This window comes from Parasteatoda tepidariorum, chromosome 3 (assembly GCF_982258835.1).
Source record: "Parasteatoda tepidariorum strain Cologne lab strain chromosome 3, Ptep-v5.0, whole genome shotgun sequence".
Lineage (NCBI taxonomy): Eukaryota > Metazoa > Arthropoda > Arachnida > Araneae > Theridiidae > Parasteatoda > Parasteatoda tepidariorum.
This window is the reverse complement of record NC_141757.1, coordinates 46,009,150-46,033,486: the sequence shown is the minus strand read 5'-3', so window position 1 is coordinate 46,033,486 and position 24,337 is coordinate 46,009,150. Positions and strand designations below refer to the sequence as shown.

Here is a 24,337-nt window from a genome sequence, read left to right as displayed (position 1 = left end):
ATTTGTCCACCTATATTGTAAATTATCCCTAACTAATACATTTATTTTATATTATTATATACATTTTTTTTTTTTTGCATTTAGGATCATTTTGTTTTGAGCTGACCAAGAATTTCATACTCAGGATGCATTAGGAAAAATGTCAGTATAGGGAAAAACGGTCAATGGCACTTAACATCATAAAACAAACGTCAGTTTGGGAATACTGGGCCATCAGTGAACACCGGGTAATGTGATTAGTGTTCGTTTCCTACAATTGCTAAAAGACGCTGTTAATATTACATACATGCATATTCTTCTTCACTCCGAGTTGGAGCATAGTGCGTCTTTCATAAATTTACATCTCACTCTATATATGACCAGATATTTTGCATCTCTCCGTGTCTTGCCTATTGTTATCAATTCATTTATAATTATTTTTCGCCAAGTATTTATAGGTCTTCCTCTCTTTCTATGCGGTTAATTTCATTAATTTCCAATTTTTATAAGCAATAACCGGATCAATGAACCGGTAAGGATGTGTCATTCATTGCCCAGTATTTCCTAGACGGATAGTTTTTTTTAATATTAAGACACATTATGGGGCATTTCCTACACTGATCTTTTCAAGCTCAAGTGCCATTGTTCGGTATTCCCCACTCGAATGTTTTCTAAACGCCTTCCTTATTTTGACGAAATTTATAATTTATTCTACGTATGAAATTTGTTACGGTGAATATCCCAACTGCTTAGTAATGAATGAATATGATAATCTATAATAATAAAATAAGGAATTTGACTGCATGCCTCTGTGCCATGGAGCAATTTTAGCCCAAAATCTTTGAAATTGTTCAAAGGTTTTGATTAATATTTTAAAAACTATTTAAAGACACCTGTTAGTGCTTTTCTATGAACCATAAATATCGCAAATTCAACAGTAATGGACAACTAGTCAACAATAATAAGCAAGTGGTCCACTTTACATTTTGTGACATTGCTAACTTGACTGTTATTTTTTTACCTACTATTTTCTTTAACTCTTTTTATTATCATTTTTTTTTCATTTCCCCGAGGTCCTTTCTCCCTCTAGTATAGCCATGATAACAAGCCTTCCCATCTATCATGGACTAATTGTTCATGTACCGGTAATTTTATTTATCGAAATAATTTTAATTTTAGGTTTTCTAATAATTTTTGTTGAAAACTGTTTTCAAAAGGGCCCGACAATAGTTGTTTTACTTCAGTTGAATGACTTTAATTGGTAATTAATTTGCTGAATCTGTTTGGTAGCCTAATTATTAAACTATGTTAAAATAGTTATTCCTGGGCTTTACTAAATGTAACTGTTTCATACTAATGATCAGATAATGTAAAATAAAAATAATTAAAATAAAATAAAAGTATCAGTTCGAAAGCATATTAGCACCGTTTATAATAATGAGACGTCATTAGAGGCTCACCAAAGATATTTTTGGTTATGGGTTGCTTGTCAATTCTTATGCTGTGCCATACCTCTCTTTGTAGTGACAATCGTTAATTGTGTTTTACTCTGTACGCATAAAACAAGTAAATAAAATTATTAATCCAAAATAAATATCAGTAGAAATTGCTAAACAGAAATGTTTTTCGCATCTAGGGTAAAAAATCTTATCGCCAAGGAAAAAACGAATTCAAGGAAATTGTCAGTCTATTCTTAGTACATTTCCTTAAAGTTGAGCTTTGTTTTTCTAGATGAATTAGAAGGCGAAATATGGTAAACATATAATGAAGTCATGTAATAAAGTTCTTTTGTGAATGTATTTAGTTTGAAGGGTACTTTGATAAAATAAGATTTACGCCTTGCCTAAATATTACTTTACTTGTTAATTTTATTCTCACTCGCTCTAGAAATCTTTTTAAATACTCGTTCATTAATGAAAAATTGTTTGACAGTCAATAATTTGAGCAAAAAAAGCTTCGCAACATCATATTGGATGTTAACTTAAGCAGAAAAATGCACTATTTTAAATTTGTCTATTTGTTTTCAATTCAAAATTCTATATTCAGTTGAGTGCTTAGCTTTATTTACCTGTTCATATGATGCAAGAATTTTAACAAATTTCCTCTTGGAATGAAGAGTCTTCGAGCTGACATCAAAGGTGACTGAACTATAACTCCAGCACATTGTACTTTGGATGCTAAATCAATTGTTGCCACTGTGCCAATGCCTTGCCCATATAAAACGATTTTTAAGGGATTTGGTTCTTGGAACGTGATAGTGTAATCCCAAGCAGCTCTGATGTCAGCGTACATATTCATTTCGGAAGGTGTTCCAGTACTTTCACCATATCCCGAATAATCATATGTTACAATATCACATCCAGTCATTAAACTCAAATCTGTGCAAAGACGATGCATGTATCCAACATCAACACTGCCCCCATGACTGTACAGAATTGTAAAATTTTTTGTCTTGGTGCATTTTATAAACAATACTACGACATTATTCCCCCGTAATGTTTTCACAAACCGAGCATCTTGCTGAAGTAATCTCTTTAAGCTGGTTTGGTCTATGTCTGGTGATAACTGGAAAACATACTGCATCGATCCACTTTCCGTAGGGATCAGTTCATACGTTTTAATAGTTAGAGGCTTAAAAGCTAATTTTGAAATAATACTTGTCGGTAAAGGAGGGCAGCAAAATGTTGCACACCACTTTTTGTATGAAAAATCTTTAGCAGCACTTCGATACGACATGGTGAGTTCTTTTTAGTTGCATGATGACTTAAAAGGCATAAAAAATGTGGTTAAAAAAAGTCCAGCTTGTTACTCATTAGTTCCACTTTTGCTCTTAAAGTTGAAGTAAATGCTCAGGATTATTATTTTTTCTTTCTTTTTTTAAAATTTTAACTGTTACACAATGTTTTATCGCACATTTAACAATATGTTCATTTGAAAGAGATTCATGGCAACTACTCTACTGGCTATTAAAATTGCTATACTAACAAGGAAAGTCGACACGTCATATATGTAAAATTAGAGTTATATATAAAATATTGGTGTGATGTGCAAACTTTTAGATTTTAAGCAAAGCAGGCAGCACTTGCACTCACATTATTGCGTAAAAAAGCAGAAGTTTGACCAGAGGCGTGCCTACTTTTTCTTGATAGAAGGAACAAGATATTCCTCACCTAGTGCAAGGCACAAAATTAAACACAGAACACCTTTCATTTTTTTAAAATAACTTTTGATCAAGTGATATAATTGTCATGCACTAATATATAATCTTAAAAATTCTCTAAGATCGACGAGGTTTTTTTTCAAAACCTCATCTGTTTTTGGACTTCCTGGACATTTTTGGACTTATGGAATTGGTCTAATTGGGATGGACCTCTTGGGGATTAGAAACAACAACAACAACAAAAATTCTCATGTTTAATCTTAAATATGCTCATTGGTTTATGGAGACGATATTTAGAATAACGAATTTAGTTCATTTCACTTTTAATGTAATTTTCATTTTTCTAAAACTAAACTCAGTGGCGCGACAGCCCATAGAGGGCCAAGGCCTACTGTGCCCATCTCAGTTTTCTTGACCTTGGACTCTGGGGTGTAGAAGCAGATGTTCCGGTTAGGTGGTCAGCCGAACGCGAAACCCCAGTGCTTAGTTCCCAAGTATGCTTGGTACTCATTTATCTACCCACTGAAGGGATGAAAGACTGAGTCAACCTTGCCCGCCCCGATGATCGAACCCAGGACCTATGGCACGGTAGCGCATAGCGCTACCACTCAGCCACCGGGCGTCAATTTTCATTTTTCAACCGGCATAATTTTCTTGGATTATTGACTCTCAAAATATGTATGGGGAGGATCGATGCTATTTGAGAAATATAGTTCCAATAGTTAGCAGAGCATTCAATCCACGTAAAAAAAATTTTTTTTTAATAGTAATTATTTTTAATAATTAAAATTAATGAAAAAAAATTCAAAATTCGAACGGGATGGGCGAACTAGTCTTGAGAAAGCTGGTTTTGAGAAATAAAGGTATAAAAAAACTACTTTTTCGAAATTTTGTTACTCAGAAATTTTTTAATCAGTTTCGCGCATACATTGTATTTTTAAATTAAATAGTTAAAAATAAGGCAAAAATATGCAGATTTTGTAATCGAAAATTTCTTCGACCATCATTAAATTAAATATTAAAAAATTATTAGTAAATTTAAACAGTTTTTGTTAATTACATGGAACTATCTTCGGGTAAAAAAATATTTAAATATTCCCAATTTATTTTTTATTTTTATTTGATTTAACAGTCCCAAAGATATGATGAAATACGGAAATAAGTGAAATTAATATTTGGGTTCCCATATTTTCCGATAGCTCTCCTGACTTAATCATGCAGTTCATACTTTTCAGAGTACTCCCCATATCCTAAAGATCAAAAATCCAGAAACCGAAGTAAAAATAAATAAATACATAAATATGTTTACTCAGAAAGAAAAGTTTTTGTGTCCGACCCCATAACGCAAATATCGTTTGCGCCAACTAATTTGCATGCGTTAAAACGCATGATATATGAATTGCTACAATTTCGAACTATTGATTAGTCAAAACCTGCTAAGTTCAGAGTATATATATTGCTTACTAAAGAAAGGACACTTTGCGAAGTTTTTGTAACTTTTTTTGAAGGGAAGTTCATTTGAAACTTGTTTCACATTAAAAAAATAAGCTCAGTTCGTTAGAAAACCCGTATATGTCAAGAAATAGTTACTGAAAATTTTTAAGACGAACTTGTTTAGTCTAAAACTTTCTAAGGTCAGATACTGTCATTTATACTGTCAACATAAAGGAGGACATCCTGCAAATTTTTAGAATTTTATGCAATGAGGAATTAATTCAGAACTTGTTTCATATTAAAAAATATGCGTAAATTTGGGTATAAATATCCATATATGTCAAGGACAAAATAATGAAAATTTTTTACAAGAAATTGTTTAATTCAAAACGTGCAAAATACGGAGCATTTAACAGCTAAAATAAGAGGAGATACGCGGCAATTTTTTTTTCTTTTAATAATTTCTTGTAATGTTTCGTCAATTTTTAAAGTGAGCATCAATTTTTTTGAAAACACCCATTGCAAGAAATATTTAACGAAAATTTTTAAGACGAACTTGTTTCTCCGAAAATAAAGAAAAATTTAAGCACACATGTTTCTAACATAATTTGAAACTATTTTATAATTTTTCCGACAATAATTTCATTTCAAACTTGTTTATACTTAAAATGCAAAGTCAGTTTGTTTTAAATGCACTATTTTGGGCAAAAGATGTTCGTCTGAGAAATTTTCAATAAATATTTATTGACGTAATTGGATGTTTTTCTATTAAATGACGTTCACTTTTTAATACAAAACAATTTTCAAGATTTCGGCATTGCAAGAAATTATAAAAATTCGTAAAGTTTCCCCCACTCATATGTTAGCAATATATACCATATGCTTCGATTTTCCCTTATTTTTAGCCAATCAAGCTCGTCTTAAAAATTTTCACAAATTTTTTTTGTAATGTCTGGGTTTTTTCAAATGAATTGACGTGGTGGTGGGACTATGCTGAGGAGCGGTGGGTATGTTTTGGGTTTTAGAGGGGCGATGGGTATGCATTAGGCGGTAGGGGGGATGAGCATGTTTTGTTATTCAAATTTAATTTTTAAAACTCCCAAATAAAACTATTAAATTAAGATTAATTCAGTAAATAAAATTAATCTAAAATTAATATTAAAGAAAGAAAGATTAAATTAATATAATAAATTAAGATTATCCGTTGCACCATTTGTACCAGCAATAAAACGAATTTAAGTGACACCTATTGTCCGATTGGAAACAGCACGGCGCAGCGCACGAGTTAGTTGTTTTTGCCTCTTATTCATTCAAGCGATGTTGCGAATTCAAGCCATTTGAACGAAAATTGAAATGCATAAGCTTTCAGTATGAATGTTTGATATGATCCGTGTTTCTTATGATGGTTTTAGTTCGCTTCCTCTCAATTTTCCTCCAGTTTCGATTCGATTTCATTGTTAAACTCCACAGGTACTCGAAATTCAAATAAATCTGGAATACTCAAATAACTCAAAAATAAAAGTTAAGTGCAATCTTTTTTTATAACTTTATACAACGCTCATTGCTTTTGAAACTTGTTTCATTTTAAAACGTATTGAAATATTTATTTTCTATTTAGATAAATTTTTAAAAGGATATTTCATTCATTGCTTCAAATTGAATATGTTTAAAAAAAAAACGAAAATTTGAGTCAAACACAGTTTTATACTTTTCTGGAAATACTTTCTTGACATAAAAGTATTTATAAAATATTTTTTATTCTTGCCAATCTTTAAAACGGTGCCTTATGTATTTTCTTTAATTGTATATAGTTAAAATGAATAAAGTTGAGAATTTTTAAGCATTTTTTTTATAAATATTTCTCACTGGTATCCATTTTTTTATAAGTGAACATTTCTATAAATGTTTTAAAAAAAACTTATCCAAATGTAATCGTATACATTTGAGAAGGAAAACTGATAATTTTGCAATGGCACGTAATGATAATATGGAATCTCAAGTTGAAATAGGATTAAAATACTCCAGTTGGTGAATACTAATTATCGAATATATTTTTTTATATGAATATCATTAAACTTAAGCTCTTATTATGACGTAACATATTTACAAAGAAAATTAATCACCATTGTATAATTTTAACTGGAAGTTTCACTTTAATTGAGCTTTGAATAAATTTTATCACATTTAAGTTACTTTTATTTTGTGATAATGTACAAAAATTTCGGTTATTCCTAAATCATTTTTATTTGAAGGAACAAAACAAAAAAATTCATTTTAGTAATATGGTACATAAGTATAGTTCCTTTTTTTTTCTTCTTTTTATTTAATCGTGTATCTATCATCAATCATTTATTTTTACTTTATGTCAAAGCTCATTTTAGTGTCTTTGGTACATTGTTGTTTGAACATCAGACAATGTCTTCAAATTATGATTGCTTTGAGAAGCTTAAATAAAAAAAATTTTTACATAGTAGCAAATTGTCTATGGATTCGTTTTAATTATTTTGAAAATGCTTTTCCCTTGACTATTTCGGAATAGATGAAAACGCATATCTCAACGATATGGCATTAATTAAAAGTGAAATCACGTATATAGGGTATTACGAATTAACCGCTCTAAATATATGTTTTTAGTGTCTTTGACAAAAATGAACTCAAAGAGGTTTTCTCTTTGGCATAATAATTACTATGAAAAAGACAGAGTAATAAACTGCTTTGAGAAATAAGAAACCTTAAAACCAATTTAAATGACCGATGAAATTTGCAGGTGTTTTTATAAATCGCCATTAAACTTCTTTTCTCCAGCAATCAAATATGTTTTGATGTTTCAGATCTCTTATTATTCAGTGGGGAATTGTTAGAATATGATTTTTTTTAAAACTCTCATAAAATATTAATCCGCATACTTTTTTGGCAGGGATTTTAAATGTATCAATTGATAGCTATCGTTACAATATACCATGCGTATTACCTAATTTGTCTAAATATGAAATATGTATGTATATCGATGAATAGTATGCGAGAAAAGATGTCCTCCTTAATAACTTTTGCTTTAATGATTGGATTTTCAGGAACGAAATGCCAATTTTAATGATTCAAAGAAGTCACCTTAAATATGCTGATTGATTAATGTTAGCTATTAAGAAGGTTAAGGAACATACGCAAAATCGAACTGTCTCTGAATAAAAAAAATTTTTTCGTAAAATTTGCATTTTTAAGTATGTACCAACAAGGGGAGGGGGAATAGTTTATTCAGGACTAATTATATACGTTCGAGTTGGAAAAAAAGTAACTTATCAATAAATCAATTTTAATCCTACGAAATCATGCATACTACTGTAGACATATACAGACACAATCAACTAAACTAAAACAATTCCAATTTTTATTCACTATTATTTTTTGACCGTCCCGGTGGCTTTACGTTATTAAATTAAGCAAAGCATATTTTTAAAAGTTCATGACATCAAAATACAGATTGACTATATTTAGTATCATTTAAAATAATACTGTTGCTTGAGATCAATTCTTTAAAGTCAAAAATTTAACACGATCAACAATTTCCCCCTCTACTTATCTCTTTTGGTGGGACGTAAAAAACCTATTTCCACAATACCTATAGCAGGTATCTTGGTACCAATATTGGTATATTTAGTATCTACTAAAAACGCCAATTTACATAATACCAACTTCCCTGATAAAATCTGGAAGCTTTCTTTAGAAATACCAGTTATAGCTTGTGGTGGTTGGAGTATCAGGTACTGAATTCCAACCTCCCTCATAATTTGATAATACTTTCTATCATAGTTGATAAACTTGAGGATGTTAATTTTAAAAAGACGAAACCTCTTGCATAAGCTATTTTTAAATCTGGTTAAATCCATGGAATATACATTACGCTTATAATATAATTGAGAAAAGTGAGAGCATCATTCGTTTTAAATATATATAGCTGTTTAGCTTACGCAATAAATACTTTTAATTCACTTTTCAAGCAGTTGCAATTTATTTTAATAAAGGTACAACAGGCATTAAAGTTTTTTTTTCATGTTCAAATAAGTAAAACTCTTGCTTACCTAGAAGTTCATTTAATAAAACGAAATGTCTTTAATTCTATTAAAATGCATCTAATACTTACTCGTACACAGTGGCGTAGCGAGGGGTGGGCAAGGGGGGGCATCATGCCCCGGGCGCTACTCACAAAGGGGCGCCAAATGGTCCGCAAAACAAAAAATTGCTGGATTATTTTTTTTTTATTATAATTGACTTCTGGAAAATATATTTTAAATTAGTGCCAGTGTAATATAATAAATGTTAATTCATAAATATTATTCATAATATTTAATTCATATTAAATATTATATTACATTCATATTAAATATATTTCAATATTTAATTCACGACCTTGTCATCGCGCTCTGCTTAGAATAAAAATGAAATGTTATTAAATATTAAATGTTATATATAAGTTTAATGTCAGCATAAATTATATTGTATATTTCACTATGTGACTACCTTTCAAGTTCAAGGCATTCTTGGTAAGTAATAAATCAAATAAGATTACTAACTACATCTACTCGACGATTCTATTATTAAGTGAATAGAGTATGAAAAAATTTGTTAACAGAAAAATTTGTTGTTCTCATATTTGTCACCACAGATTCAAAATGAATTCATTCATCTTCTGGCATCTATTGTTCGAAATCAACTAATAAACGATGGGAAATTAGCAGCGCACACTACCACTACAAGTGACAACAGAAGTGAAGCTACAATTCTGTTGCAAAATATACTAACCTTTAGTTTTATAACTTTAGTTCATTTCTGGTATGAAATCTTAAGAAGGATTGATCGTGTGCAGCTTAGATTACAAGATCCTAGAAAGAATTTTAGAGAATTGTTCCATGATCTTGAATCATTAGCGACTGAACTAGCCGAAATTTGAGACAAGCTCTGTAAAGAGGCAATAGAAAAAGCAGAGTCTCTTTGTAAAAAATGGGATATGGATACAATACGTGCCTGGAGAATTGGCTATGGTGGTCTTTCCGCAGAAAGTGAAATTCCTCGCGTTATGAAAAGCACTCTTGATAGTCTCCAACAAGAAATGTGTACACGATTAAGTGACCTTAATTTCAAATTTGGATTTCTACTAGACGTTGAAAATTTATTAAACAAGGATAACGACCTTGAAAAAAAATTTTAAAAATCTGGGTGAATTTTATAATACAGATTTCAATGTAATAGAACTTTTTATCAAAATATGTGACAGCAAAATGTTACTCAGCAGTAGAAAAGAAATTAAACCTAAAACTCCATTAGAATTTCTTACTTTTATAATCAATCTCGAATGGAGAAGATGTTTTTCCAAATCTGAGAGCGGCATTTCAAATACTCCTGACTATCTCAGTATCAATTGCTAGCTGCGAACGTTCATTCAGCAAATTAAAATTAATTTTGACAGATCGCCTAAGTGACCTAGCATTTTTAAGTGTGGAAAAAGAAAAATTTTAAATGAACAATTTTGATGATATTATTGATACATTTGCTTCATCAAAAGCACGAAAAATTTAGAGATAGTAATTAGTTTTATTAATGTATTATAATCATATGATTATTAATCATATGTATTATTAATTTGCGAGTATATTTTGCATATAATATTATATGGTTTTTGAATAGGGGGCGCTAAAAGGGTATTGTGCCCCGGGCGCGAGTTAAGCTCGCTACGCCACTGCTCGTACATTTATAAGCAAATATGATAAGCCCAGAAGTATTTTATGCGTATAAAGTAAGAATCACAATACCGCAATTTATTGCACAATCCATATTATGCGGGGTGTTTCAGAATCACCAACCTTAATATTAATATTTAGAATCCTTACGTAAAATATAGTCAAAAAATGATTTATATTAGGAATAGTAATTTGATAGATAAACGAAAGAGTAACGAAAAATGTTTTCAAAGTTTGATGACGTGGCGTTAAAAATAGAAAAATAAATTTGATTGCCAGATGGATCTTGAAGGTGTTCTCTGCAATAGTTTTTTACCTCCTCCCTTTTTTCTGCAATAAAACAATTGTTGACGTTTTAATATTTCCAGTCACGTCAATAACACTGTGGGGGAGGGAGAAATGTTTTTTCCTTCTCTGTTGCATGAGAATTTTTTTTACGGATCTTGGATATTTTCACTTCGTTGATTTGAAATCCGTAATAAGTTTTCCTCTCAAAACCTCAGTTTTTTAAATGACATTTTCAATCCAGTTATTATCGAAATGTACAAGTTTAAAAACGTTATATATAGTAGGGGGTCACATGAATGTTGTGACAAATTTCTAAGGGAGTTAGGGCACATCATCAGGTTAAACACATTCCCGAAAAAGTTTTAATAAGCTACTAGGAGCGCAAAATCCTATTGTGTACTGTTTTTCTGTGTGCTTCTGAACAAATCATAATTGGGAAGCAGCCCTAGCTGCGCTATTTCCGGGCATATTTCTATCTCCCCTAGAAGTTTATCGCAACATTTTCCCTGCCCCTGTTATATTTAACGCTTTTAAATGGTCGGTAGGGTGCTGGGCCCATGTCCAAGAGGTCGTGGGTTCGATCCTCGCCGGCCGAAGACTCCCCGTGTAGTAAATGGTGACTGATGCACGTTAAATCTGTCAAGTCTCAAAGTTCTCCATGTTCCCATAACAAATCAATACCTCTGGGGGTACTGATCCAGGAGTTTCCTTGTCTTTTGGATTGGTTCAAAATTACAAGGCAACGGAGTTGAACATTAGTAGTCGCAAACTCATGAAATTGGGTCGGCTGTTCAACGACGGTTATAAAATAAAATAAACAGACTAAGAGCTGTGGTGGCTCAGGGGCCTTCCAATGAGGTGAACCGAGGTTCGATCCCGGCGATGGCTGGTCGATACGAATTCCGCATCCGACTTGCACCGACTACAGTGCTCACGTGAAATATCCTCAGTGGTAGACGGATCATGGGTTAGAGTCCCCTTGCCGTCAGGCTAACCGTGGGAGGTTCTCGTGGTCTTCCTCTCCATACAACGCAAATGCGGGTTAGTTCCATCAAAAAGTTCTCCACGAAGGCAAATTTCTCCCTCTACTTGATCCAAAAGTTCCCTTCTCTTCTGGATTGGGTTCAAAATTACAAGGCTATGGAGCTGAACATTAGTAGTCGTAAGCCCAAAAATTGGGTCAGTTGTTCAACGACGGATATAAAATATAAAATAAAATAAATAGACTAAAAATGTCATTTAAAAACAATCTATAACTTTTGGAGAAAAATTAATTTCAGATTTGAAATTATACAATTATATTATTATTACACAAGATCAAGTATTTGTATAAATGTAACAAAAAAATTATTCCCCAGTCTGATTTTTCAAATTTTGATAATGTTTAATTTATATCAAATGCTAATTTACGAAACCTACTTATTTATGTTTATTATTTCAATAAGTTTTGGCATAAAAGTCAAAAATTAAAAAAAAGGAAGAAAAAAAAAGACTAAAGTCAAAAGTGAATTAAAGAGCAAATTAATCCCCCACTTTAGTACTCTTTCTGTTTTTGAAAGTCAGAGTCATTTTTTTAAAATAGGTTTGAAAACCAGCTACTACATCATACACACAGGTAACGATTTCCAAAATTTATTCACTTTCATGACGGATCAAAGGTATTAAATTTATTTTTTCTTTAAACACATTTGAACATATTTATTTATAATTGAACACATTTGAACTTATTTACTTTATAAAGATAAACATTCTAAAAATTATTTCCCAAAATGTGCTCAATTTACGAAAAATTTCTACCCGTTAATTATATAATTCAGAAAATCAAATTCGTTACTATTTAATAAACTATAATTTTTGTTTGAAGATAAGCCAATTTACTAGAGAAGCTAATTTCGAGGCCAGAGAAAAATTCTAACTTTATTGCTGAAGTAATTCTTAACTCAAAGAAAACACACTTCCCCAAAAGTTAAGGGAATTACTTAGCAAATAAAAATAACAGGACATACGGAAATTGTCGAAAACTTAAATATAATTTTGCGGCAATAAATGGTCCTTATTTTGATAATATTCTAAATATAGTAAATTTTAAGGAAAAAATTACAAATAAAATAAATGAATAGTTTAAGAAAGGTATATACAGTAATAGTTTAAATTTGATTTTCATTTAATTTCAGATTTATGACTTTGCATAATTTTTATTGTATATAATATGTTTAAGACTACTGATGATTAAACTTTATGACTAAGTTAATTTCTGCTAAAAATTAAATTTAAAAAGAAAAAATAAGTAGGATCTAAAATTCTGCGTCCTGTAACTTAAAATCACCTGATGATAATTATTACTATACATACAAAAGATAAAAAAACAACAAGGCTCATAAAATACATTTTTTGTATGAGACATTTTTAATTTAATTTTAATTTTTAATTTAATTTTAATTTTTAATTTAATTTTAATTTTTTATTTAATTTTAATTTTTAATTTAATTTCATTTTTTAATTTAATTTTAATTTTTAATTCAATTTTAATTTTTAATTTAATTTAAATTTTTAATTTTTTTTAATTGTAAAAGACATACATTTTTTAACTTAATTTTTCAAATTAACGAAATTCGAATTTTGTTTCCTTATATTGATACTATTCTAACTAGTTATTTCTTTTTTCCCTGAAATTTTATTTCTCAATAAACGAAGAAAATAAAATAAATAAATGCTTATTGACTTCCAAGTGAAGAACAAATTACTATTTCTGACAAAAAACAAAGGCGAATCAGTGGGTCAATGAAAAATCAAAGCATTGAAAAATCATTCATTAAATCAATCATTCAATCATTCATTAAATCAGCAATTAATTAAATAAGCAAATCAACGGATCAATAAAAGAGTGATTCAAAGACTCAACTAATAAAAAAATAAGCGAATTAGGGAATGAACCAAATGAGAAAAAAAGTATGGGCAAAACTACCAGAATATGGTAAAATTTACCGTGCTCTATGGGAATGACAAAAAAAAATCAAAATTTTTTAACGAAGCGCTTTGGTAAGGTTTTTAAAAAAAATTAACAAAAAAATATGGTTTTATAATATGTGATAAAATTTGGTAATTTTATCATGATATAGAGCATTGCGTAAAAACCATTTATTCGGTTAAATTTATGATTCAATCTAGTATTTTTTACTAAAGTGTGCTAATAAGAACTGTAATTTCTAATACCGGAATTTCAGGTAAAACGTTACCATATAACAAAAAAATTAACAAATGAATGGCTTACAAACCGTATATTTTGGTTTTATTAATCAAAATTTCAGTTTAAAAAAAAAGCAGAAATGGCATTTCCATCCAGTGCGGAAATTGTACTAGAATTTTTTTTCTGCCTAAATTAACGAACTAGCAGATCAGCGAAACAAATGTAATATGTTCTTAATAAAATAAAAAAATCAGAAAGATTTAATGAAGAAATAGAAAGATTAAATTAAGTCAGTAAGATTAAATCATTACTTGAGAGAACATATATATTAGATCAATATCTTGTTTAATTTATAAATTCTTACATTCATAATTTTTACATTCCACACTCTTAACCCATACTTCAACTATTAATTCGCTTAGCAATGGCTAGAAGAAAAAAATAGTTGAAATTTAGAAGCAAATTGTTTTACTTTTCTTATGGTTAGTAACATTCTTTCAATAAGTATCAGGGAGACCAGAAAGTAAAGTCATTTCGGCTCATTAGTCTTAAAAACCAATTAAATTTTTTCTACTCATTTTCGATCCGGCATTGAATGGTTGTTGCTAACGAGGGTAATTACATTATTGATTAAAAATAAAATCTTGATAACAAATATCAAACGCACCGAAATGACATTTGTTTTCGGTCCCCCTAATATTACAAGACTATATAATCTGAGTCAGAAAAGGTTAATAACTTTAAAATAAGTCACGGTATAAAAATAACAAAATTGAATCTAGCAACATTCAAGCAACCAGTAATATATTTATCTTTGTTTTTTCTCTTGTATCACGAGGCATTTAAGGAGTTCATATCAGAAATCTGAAGACGTTATACGATTAATAATAAAAACAATTATTTGTTCATTCAGTGATCTATTATTTAGATATTTCAATGATTTAGTCGTTCATTGATATATTTATTTATTAATTCACTGATTGATTGATTTTATTATTCACTGAATAGTTGGTTTTTCTCATTCACTGATTCTCTGATTCATTTTTCAACCCAATTTCTCTCTTACCAGGAAAAAAAATAAAAGGATTTTTTTCCCGTTGTAATAGCAAAATTTTGCTTTTTAAAAAAATTATTACTACGTAAACGAACTGCTGCACCTCCTCTTAAGAAATTTTAACTCTTCTGACAAGGATAAAAATATATAATTGCTAGAAAATTGATAAAAAGTTAAAATTTTATATTCTTGACGTCAGGGACACGACTACAGACTATGAATTCGGTGAACAATGAATTCGATGTTTGAAAAAATGTTATACTGTTACAAGCAAACACTTCTAAGAAAAAAGAACAATTAAAAACTTGCACTTTTAATAATTAGCTCAAATATGAATAATTTTTTGGATTATATTTTATAGGTAAGTTAAAAAGAAAAACCTTTTACGTGGATTTATAAATTTTACGTATGTTACACAAAGGATAAGATTTCTACATATTAAATACTATAAAAGAGTCATCAACTATAATTTAATTCATTTACATGTTATTATTTGTTTTTCCAAATCATTTTTGCTCCAGTTTCAGAACTCTGGCCTTTGAGGTTAATAAGCAATTGAAATTTCATACAGACTATCATTTTGAGAATACTCAAAAGCAGAATTAAACATTTTTAATGTATCATTTTATTTGTAATTAAATTTGGGATTAAAAAAAATAAGCTCCGTGGAATGAAGGATCTTGGAAATTTATACATACTCTTCCTTGAAAACTTATTATTTATTAATCACATCCTTAAATAGAAAGGATATAAATTTGTGTGAAATTATTTCTGCGATAAACATCCGTGTTAAATAAATAAACTAATAAAAATAACTGACACTGCTTCAGATGAGGCCTTTCATTTACCAATAGTGGCCTAAAAACTTAAATTACCAGGTGAGAAACATGGGATCCACAAACTAAAGCTCTGGATTACCTAGCTTCGAGGGCTTTATGACAAACAACTAAAGTGTCCATTTTATGGCTTACTATATAATGTTTCTTCTCAAGTAAACTACTAGCAATTGGTATAACTAGTTTCTCACTTGCACCCCAGATTAATAGTTGACCTATAATTTATTTGTTCTTTTTCATTTATTTTAAAAAATGACGTTAAAATCTTAAGTTTTCTCTTTAAAATGAATCTGAAACTGTATTACAGATGGGATCAGTATAAAAATTAATTTTCCAAAATTGCACTGTGAAACTCATATTTTTTTAATATAAATATTTTCTACAAGAATATTTTGAAAAATGGTGCAATATACTTTAATTTTAAAACTTTATTTACCCTGGAAATTATAGTTGAATTTTCACTTTTCTTATTATCATGTGAAAAAATAATAATGTTGCGAGAGAAGTTTAAAAATTAATATTGCAAATATTGCTAACTCAAAAACTATATTCTTGGAAATGGGCATCTTCTACAAAAGTTATACACGGTAAAAAATCTCGGATCAAATTTCAGTATTAAGTACCGACAATTTGCGTCCATTTTCTCAGTAAAAAAATTATTATACCTAAATTTTTACAGTAGTATTTATTTAAGTACAATGATTCATTGGTTTTACGATAATTATTGCTGTAAAAATTTTTACTGTAATGTTTATTTCATTACAATGATTCAGTGATTTTACGATAATTACAGCTGTAAAAATAGATTTTACGGTAAAAAGTACCGGCATCTGAGTGTCGATACTCTTTATTGTAATTTGATCCGGAATTTTTTACAGTATACTCTTTTTATCGAAGACTCATACACATGGCAATAGAATCCAGTAACAGTTTGCGTCTAAAAAATAAATTGACTACAAAAATACAGCTCATGCATAACAAAGGTGATCAATTTATGAAAAAGTCGCTACTCGGGACATCTCATTTACCTTTAGACAAACAGCAACTAGGTCAGTTAAACTCTATGAACTTATAACAAAGGTTTTGTAGAAAGGTCCATTTGTTACGATATTTAAATCAGTTCAATTTAGTCACCCAACGTGGCGCAAAGACTCGTGTTTAAAATGGTATTCTATCCTCTTCTGAATCATATTTTAATTTTTGATGTTTTGGTTTTAACTGAATTCGGTTTATAAATTGTATTGAACTCACTTATGGATTTTATGTTTTGACTACTAAGTCGAGTATTGAAATATCAAATCGAAACGTTTGAAATTATAATATAATATTTCACTTACTTAACTCAAATGGATTTTGAAATCTAGACTTTTTTGATTTTATATTTTGACTGCTAAGTCGAGTATTGAAATACCAAATCGAAACGTTTGAAATTGTAATATAATATTTCACTTACTTAACTCAAATGGATTTTGGAATCTAGAATTTTTCGATTTTATGTTTTGACTACTAAGTCGAATATTGAAATACCAAATCGAAACGTTTGAAATTGTAGTTTGATATTTCACTCACTTAACTCAAATGGATTTTGGAATCTAGACTTTTTGGATTTTATATTTTGACTACTAAGTCGAATATTGAAATACCAAATCGAAACGTTTGAAATTGAAATATAATATTTCACTTACTTAACTCAAATGGATTTTGGAATCTAGACTTTTTGGATTTTATATTTTGACTACTAAGTCGAATATTGAAATACCAAATCGAAACGTTGCTGTGGAAATTGTAGTATAATATTTTGAACGAAGTAATTTTTTTTGATAAACATAAAAATTAAAAATATGCATATTTATAAAAAGTAATTTTACTTTTCGGCGATACAAACATTCCACTATCTCCTCCTCTGTGCGCAGCATAAGCAAACACGGATCTCCCCCTCAACAGCAAAATGTACACAGGATGTAAAAAGAAGTAAAAAAACTTTCTTTGCTTTCTCCACCAATTATTTTCTCTTGTTTGCAGGAAAAATAAATACTAATTTCATATTTGTTTCATTTCTATAGTTGGGCCTACGTCTTTGTTGATTGGTTAGTCAGAAAAAATTGAATTCTGTTACATTACACAAAACAAGTTCTTCGTAAGTTCTGAAATATCGAAATAAATAAATTGATTTAAGTGATTAAAATAAATATGTTTTTTTTTAAACGGAATGAGTTTTATTTTTTTTTATTCAGATGTATTTGAATATTAAACAAATAATTAAGTTAACAGGAAAAATATTTTAAAAGAATTCAGGAATCCACTACTTAAATTACTAAGTGAATATTTATACTATGTATTTATTAGGTATTTGTTTTGCAAAGTACTTTAAAAATTAAAAAAAATCGAAAATCTAAACGAAATCGGTTGCATAGTAATTGAGCAATAAAACTTCCGTTTAAATTTCGGATTTTATCTTTGAAATTATATTATTTAAAATGTATTGGCAATTCATATACTTAACAATTCAATTTCATTCCTGTAAATATTAATTTAATTATAAAAGTTTGAAAGCGATTATAAAACTATTAATTTTTACATTGGATTATCTTTAAATAAAAGAATCTTATACTTGTGTCCCAAAATTCTATGAATTGGTTTGATATTTTCTGATATATGAAACGCAGAGAGAGAAAAAAAATTATATTAAGGGATACAAACATTTGAATGCTTTCCCATCTAAACTATTGGGAGCTCAGATTATCGTTCCCCATCATCTCATATTTGTAGGCCATTGAAATAATCCATCCATTGAAGAAAAAAAAGGAATGTACATTTGAAGAAAATACATTTTTTTATCTGGTTTCGTAATTTAAAATATCGTCTGCATAAATTGACATATTTAAAGTTTATTCTTTGATTCTTTAAGCTATTGGTTGAAAATTAGATCATTTGTGCAAAAGTTATTCAGTGTGTTCCATTTTTTATTTTTCGCATTGTACAGTAAACAAATTATTTTTGTGTCAATATTAATCTAGTAAGCCAAATAAGTTTTTAGCACAATATTTTTTTAATTAAAAATACCGAAGAACTGTGAAGTTAAAATCTTATTTTATTGTTATTTTAAAGGAATTTTGAATATTTTACTGTTCTTTTAAATGAATTCTGTGGGGTAAGCTATTATACTGCTCTACAAACATCTGTTAAAAAAATATATATGGATTATTACATTAGCTTTTAATTAACTTCTTACTGTGATAAAGGAAAAGGAAAAATTATATTTTTAAAAGCGGATTTTGAATTTATAAAGTATAGAGTTCTAGAAACTTTTAATTTGATTGAGCTCTGTTCGAAAAACCAAAAATCACTTTCAACGACCAGAGAAATAAAATCCCTCATTGAGCTATTTAAGCATCATATCTATTTTTTCTCTGAGAATTATGCGTTTTGTTTAAGACATTTGTAATGAGAGCCTAATCATGCTTTAAAATTAGTTACTTTAATATACATTTCCTTTATTTTACAACTTTTAGAAAGGAATATACGTCATTTAAAGTAAATCTGAATAATAAATTTCAATTTATTACGTTAAAAAAAATTGAAATAAGCATAAAAATTGCTGAAATAAAATTGAAAAACTTTCATGATAAATCTAGGTTTACGTTAATGTATAATTAATTTTAAGAAAGGCTTTATTTGAATAAATATAGATCTCATGCCATAATTCTCAGACAAATCAAATACCAGAATATCTATTTTTAAATTCATTTAGGGAATAATCTCATTATTAATAAATAATTCAAGAGTAATTTTACTACATATTTCGTTGCTTTCCCCTTGAAAATGAGAAGCATTAATAAATAATTCAAATATGAAATTTCAGAAATAAAATATTTAAAAAAAGGGGAGGAAGAACATTAAAATCACTGTACATGAATTGCTGCAATAACTGCAAACCCAATTTAACCATTGTAATTACGATGAAGTTAAAAAGTAAAAGCTTATGAAGTTTTCTGAAATTAAATATTTGATAAAAATCTAAATATAAATTAATATAATTTTACCAAACTCAGTGTTATCTAATCTTAAAAAAGGGACTCTCTTCTTCGCATGGGTTCATAAAAAATTCTGAAAATAAAAATGTGAACTTAAATTAATTGAATATTGCAAAAAATAATTTCAATCTTAACTTGAAATAATGTGGCCTCTAATATGTTCAGGTGCTTTTTGAAGAAAAAAAAATTATGTTCAAAGTATATTTTTAAATTTTATAATAACTGTAGTAAAATTACAAATTTTAAAGTTATACTTTAAAACATTAGTGCGATAAATATTTGAGATGAATAACCAAGAATTATCAACGAAGGACTTTTTTTCTATCGTACGTATTGTTTACAATTGTAAAACTGAAAAAGAAGGCATCCAAATATCAATTCAGACCTCTTCTTGAAGCTGATCGTGACATCCCAAAATTTCTGTTATTTCAACTGTGACAAAAAAAAATTAAAAAAATATTTATTTAAATAAAAATAGACACTCATATAGACAATCATATTAACGTTTTCAACTTTACCGTAGCAATGAAAACCAATTATAACTCGTGACGGTTTTTCAAAAATTTGAGCATTCATAAATTTGATTGACGGTTTTTCATAAGTCTCGCGGAAGCAATATTGTTGATAGATAAGAAATTATGCAAGCAATCCGAAAAAACAAAAAAATCCATTATTCTTTCTCTTTAAATATCTTTGAAATTAATAACGAACTAATGTAAGAGAGAGAGAACAAAGGCGTAAGTTTTGTGTAGAGACTATACCATTAGAAATCTATCTTTAATATTTATTCAATATAAAAAATGTTAACTTTTTATTTCATAAAATAATTTGATAATTAAATATTAAATGCCACCTAAAAGTCAAGTCATAATAGTTATTTAAACAAACCATTAAGATAATTCCGAAAAGACAAATTTTACAATTATTGTTAAAATTATAAGGAAGTAATAATAAACTGCTAGGAAGCACCACCCTCTACTCGCTCCGCTCATCGCTCTCCATAATTGTGATCATTAATAATTTTTTTTAAGATGATATTTATAAAAAAAGTAATTTTTTTTAATTTTTAATATGCAATTATTATAACTTCATGAGAGAACATTTTGCTACGAGGTTAAATGAAATGAAATGAAGAATTACCTGGATTTGAAAAATAATTAGGTGGACTTAAATAAAATTTAAACTTGAAAACACAGAATGTGTGATACAGTAAGAAGAAATAAATGAGAATTAATTTTAATCAGTACAGTTTGGAATTGGTTTTATATCTCTTGAATCAAAACTCTATATTCTTAAAAATTTTACTATAAATATCAGGATCTTGCAACATCTAACCCCCCCCCCTTTATCTTTCGTTTTGTTACTCATACGAGTAGCATCAAATCAAGTACGAGCTTATAAAGTAAAAATCTCGATAGAGATTTTTAAAAAAAAAATATTACAACAAATGAACGGTTTAAAAAAATGAGAAAAAATTCGCGAAAAAAGTGCTTAAAATTGCAAAAACTCTTAAAAAAATTCGCTAATAAGAACGGCTATTTATCTTGCGGTATTAGCACAGCAAAATTAAAAGTAGTGTAAACAGTGGCGTCTGGCGTCAGTGGCAAACAGTGGCGTCTGTGGCCGCATTGCTAACAATTTTTTAAAATAAAGAGAAAAAGGGAACTTATAAATGTATATTATATATTAATAGTTTTTCCAAGTTTCAGACTAGCATAAAATTTCTGGAGAAAGTAAATAAATGTATTGCTTTACAAAATCAATCTGATTTATTAAAAAGAATAAAATCATTGATGTGTTACTACTTTAACCACATTATCTAAAAAGTTCAATATGGATAGGTCCACAGTAGCCTCATCACCATATGTTCACAAAGAGTAATTTGCTTGCTCGTTTAAGATTTACTAGTATTGTAGTTTTCATTGGTAAATTAAAAAATTGCATATCAATAAATTATGTAATAGTGATTCATGAATGACATGATATTCATGAATCCTTTTTCAATACTAATAGTCTAAAGAGCAAAATAAGAATTAACTTTCTTTTACATTTAATGATTTACTAATGATAAATTGGTTAGTTGTCATGCAAGTGTAGTGGAAAATGTAAAACAGTTTTTCGAACCAGCCAAAAATGTAAGAAACTTTTTCACTGATAAGTAACAAAATCATTTCAGCAGATTGAAATTTAGTTTTTACACTTACTGTAAGTTTTTACTGAAACTTTTTTATAATTATTATTTACTACATAAGAATTTGGTGTACTTTCATGCAACTAATGTGAAAAATAGAAAACAATTTTAAGGATCAACTTAAAATGGAAGAAAATTCATAACTGATAAGTAACAGAATTAGTTCAGCAAAGTAAGAATATAACTATCCACTATAAAAATGTTTTTATTTTTAATATTATACTACTTAACAATTAGGTGCTTATTATGCAGCTACAAATAAAGTGTAAAATAATTTTCTAAATCAGACAGAAACGTAAGAAAATTTTTCCCAGATAAGTAACAGAATTATGTCACTAAATGAGGCATAAACTTTTCCTGCATAAAAATGTTTATTTTTAATTATTATTATTATTATTTACTGCATAAGAATTTGGTGTATTGTCATGCAACTACAGTGAAAAATGCAAAACAGTTGATTAAATATAAAACACTTTTACAGATCAGCTTAAAATGAAAAAATTTATCTCTCATAAGTAACAGAATTATTTCAGAAAAGTAAGAATAAACTTTTCCTCTGTAAAAAAGCTTTTTTTTTTTTTCTTTTTTTTTTAATTTTACTACTTAATAATTGGGTTTTTATCATAAAACTGTAAATAAAATGTAAAGCAGTTTCGTAAATCAGTCAAATGTGTAAGAAAAATTTTCTCTGATGATAACTAACAGAATTATTTTACCAAATTAATTATAAACTTTTCCAATATGAAAAGCTATTTTAGTTACTTTGGGTTTTTTTAAAAATAATTTACTACTTAATAGTTAAGTGCATTATCAAGAAACTACAAATAAATATGTAAATCTAGTTTAGTAAATCAGCAAAAATGTAAGAAAATTTTTCACTGATAAGTAACAGAAATATTCCATCATTTGCCACGTGTCCACAATAGACACGTGGCAAATGATGGTATTATCCTCCCTCTTTGCAATTTATTACCTTTTAAATTAATAACAAAGCCACGAAATTAGAAATTTTGAATAAAAGATGATCCAGTAATCTTGTAAAGCTTAAGAGGTGAGTGACCAATCACTCCAATTATTCTGTACAAGTGATTGGTCACTCACTCCCTTTAGCTCGAAAAAAATTAGCTCTCTAAGCGTTTAAATTATCGCTTCACTTATTGCTCAATTTATGGGTCAAAAAGAAGTAAAGAGTACTCTCGATTATCTTCCGCAGATACTTGCAGATGATGGTGATGATGATCCAAAAGAATGACAGGCCAGGAGGGGGATCTTAAGGAGGGGATGGAAGAACTTGGGGAGGAACTCGGGGATCTCCTCACCTGAGCAAGAGAAAAAGCGAGCGTGGGACGGTGCGGCGGTCTGACCGCGTTATCCGTGGGCGTATTAAGTCCCACAAAATACTCAATTCGGCCGAAAAAGCGCGCACTCTTGTTTCCTCCCAGCGCACACAACATGCAAGCTGAAATAAGGATTCTTTTAACGGTAAGTTATTAATTGTTCGATTCTATTTAATTATTGTTATTTTAGAAATTCTTAATATTTGTTAGAAAAAAGCTTTTTTAAAAATGAATATAACGATTTATGCTTATATTTTCATTTTATATTGTTTTATTACTTGTAATGACAGCACTTTTAGCTCTCTTTTAAAGGATAATAAAAAAAAAATTACGTTTTTTAAAAATAGCACTCTTAGCTCTCTTTAAAATAACGAAAAAAAATCATGTTTTTATTTTAAAAATTTAGACCTAATTTTGACATACCCCCTACTTCAATTATTGAACCTCACTGATGAATGTTACTTTCAATATGATCAATTTTATCTCAGAAACTAAAAATTCAACTTCGCGAAATTTGACTTCGCGTCTATATTTTTACGATAATTAACTCTAATTTGTTTTCAAGGTACTAAAAATTTAATTTTCAATTCTGATGATTTTTTTTTAAAGAAAGAAGTAGACATGTGCTATTTTACAGTTGGAATTTTCTCAATTTTTGAAATGCTGCTAACAATAAATATTGTAGACAAATTGTAAATTAGATAGTTTTAATAAAATGAAAAATTTTAGTTTTAATAAAATATGAGTTTGACATTTTCAGTTATATCAAAAATTGAAAACAAAACAAAAATATTAGAAATAAAAATTAGAAGAAGCATCCCATTTTTAAAAGTTTCTGAATTTTAACTTTTTTAAATGGTTTATAAATGATTTTGAGCAATTTTGCATGCGTTTTAAATAGTAATACAAAAAAAGAAGAAGAAAAAAAAATCTAAAATGAATATACGTATAAACGCATTTTTGAAAAAGTTTCAACTGTGATTAAAATGATGAAAACCTTAACACGATGTAGAGTATTTTATTATTAAAATCCCTTCATATGCAGTAAATCTACGATTGCATAAAATTGATTCTAGCGAAGTTTAATTTAAAAGAATGCGATATT

General features: G+C 28.5%; 1 protein-coding gene and 1 pseudogene across 1 annotated transcript in view; one reads left to right on the top strand and one right to left on the bottom strand.

Annotated features, from left to right (window-relative positions):
• Positions 1–2,043: 2,043 nt before the first annotated feature.
• LOC107447003 (alpha/beta hydrolase domain-containing protein 17C pseudogene) lies at positions 2,044–2,715 on the bottom strand (annotated as a pseudogene).
• Positions 2,716–23,163: 20,448 nt separating this feature from the next.
• LOC107447000 (uncharacterized protein B0416.2) overlaps positions 23,164–24,337 on the top strand; it is a 38,669-nt gene continuing 37,495 nt past the window's right edge. Inside the window, exon 1 of the mRNA XM_016061797.4 lies at positions 23,164–23,377. Within this exon, the coding sequence (XP_015917283.2) occupies positions 23,348–23,377 (30 nt within the window). The 5' untranslated portion in view covers positions 23,164–23,347. The remainder of the gene's footprint in view (positions 23,378–24,337) is intronic.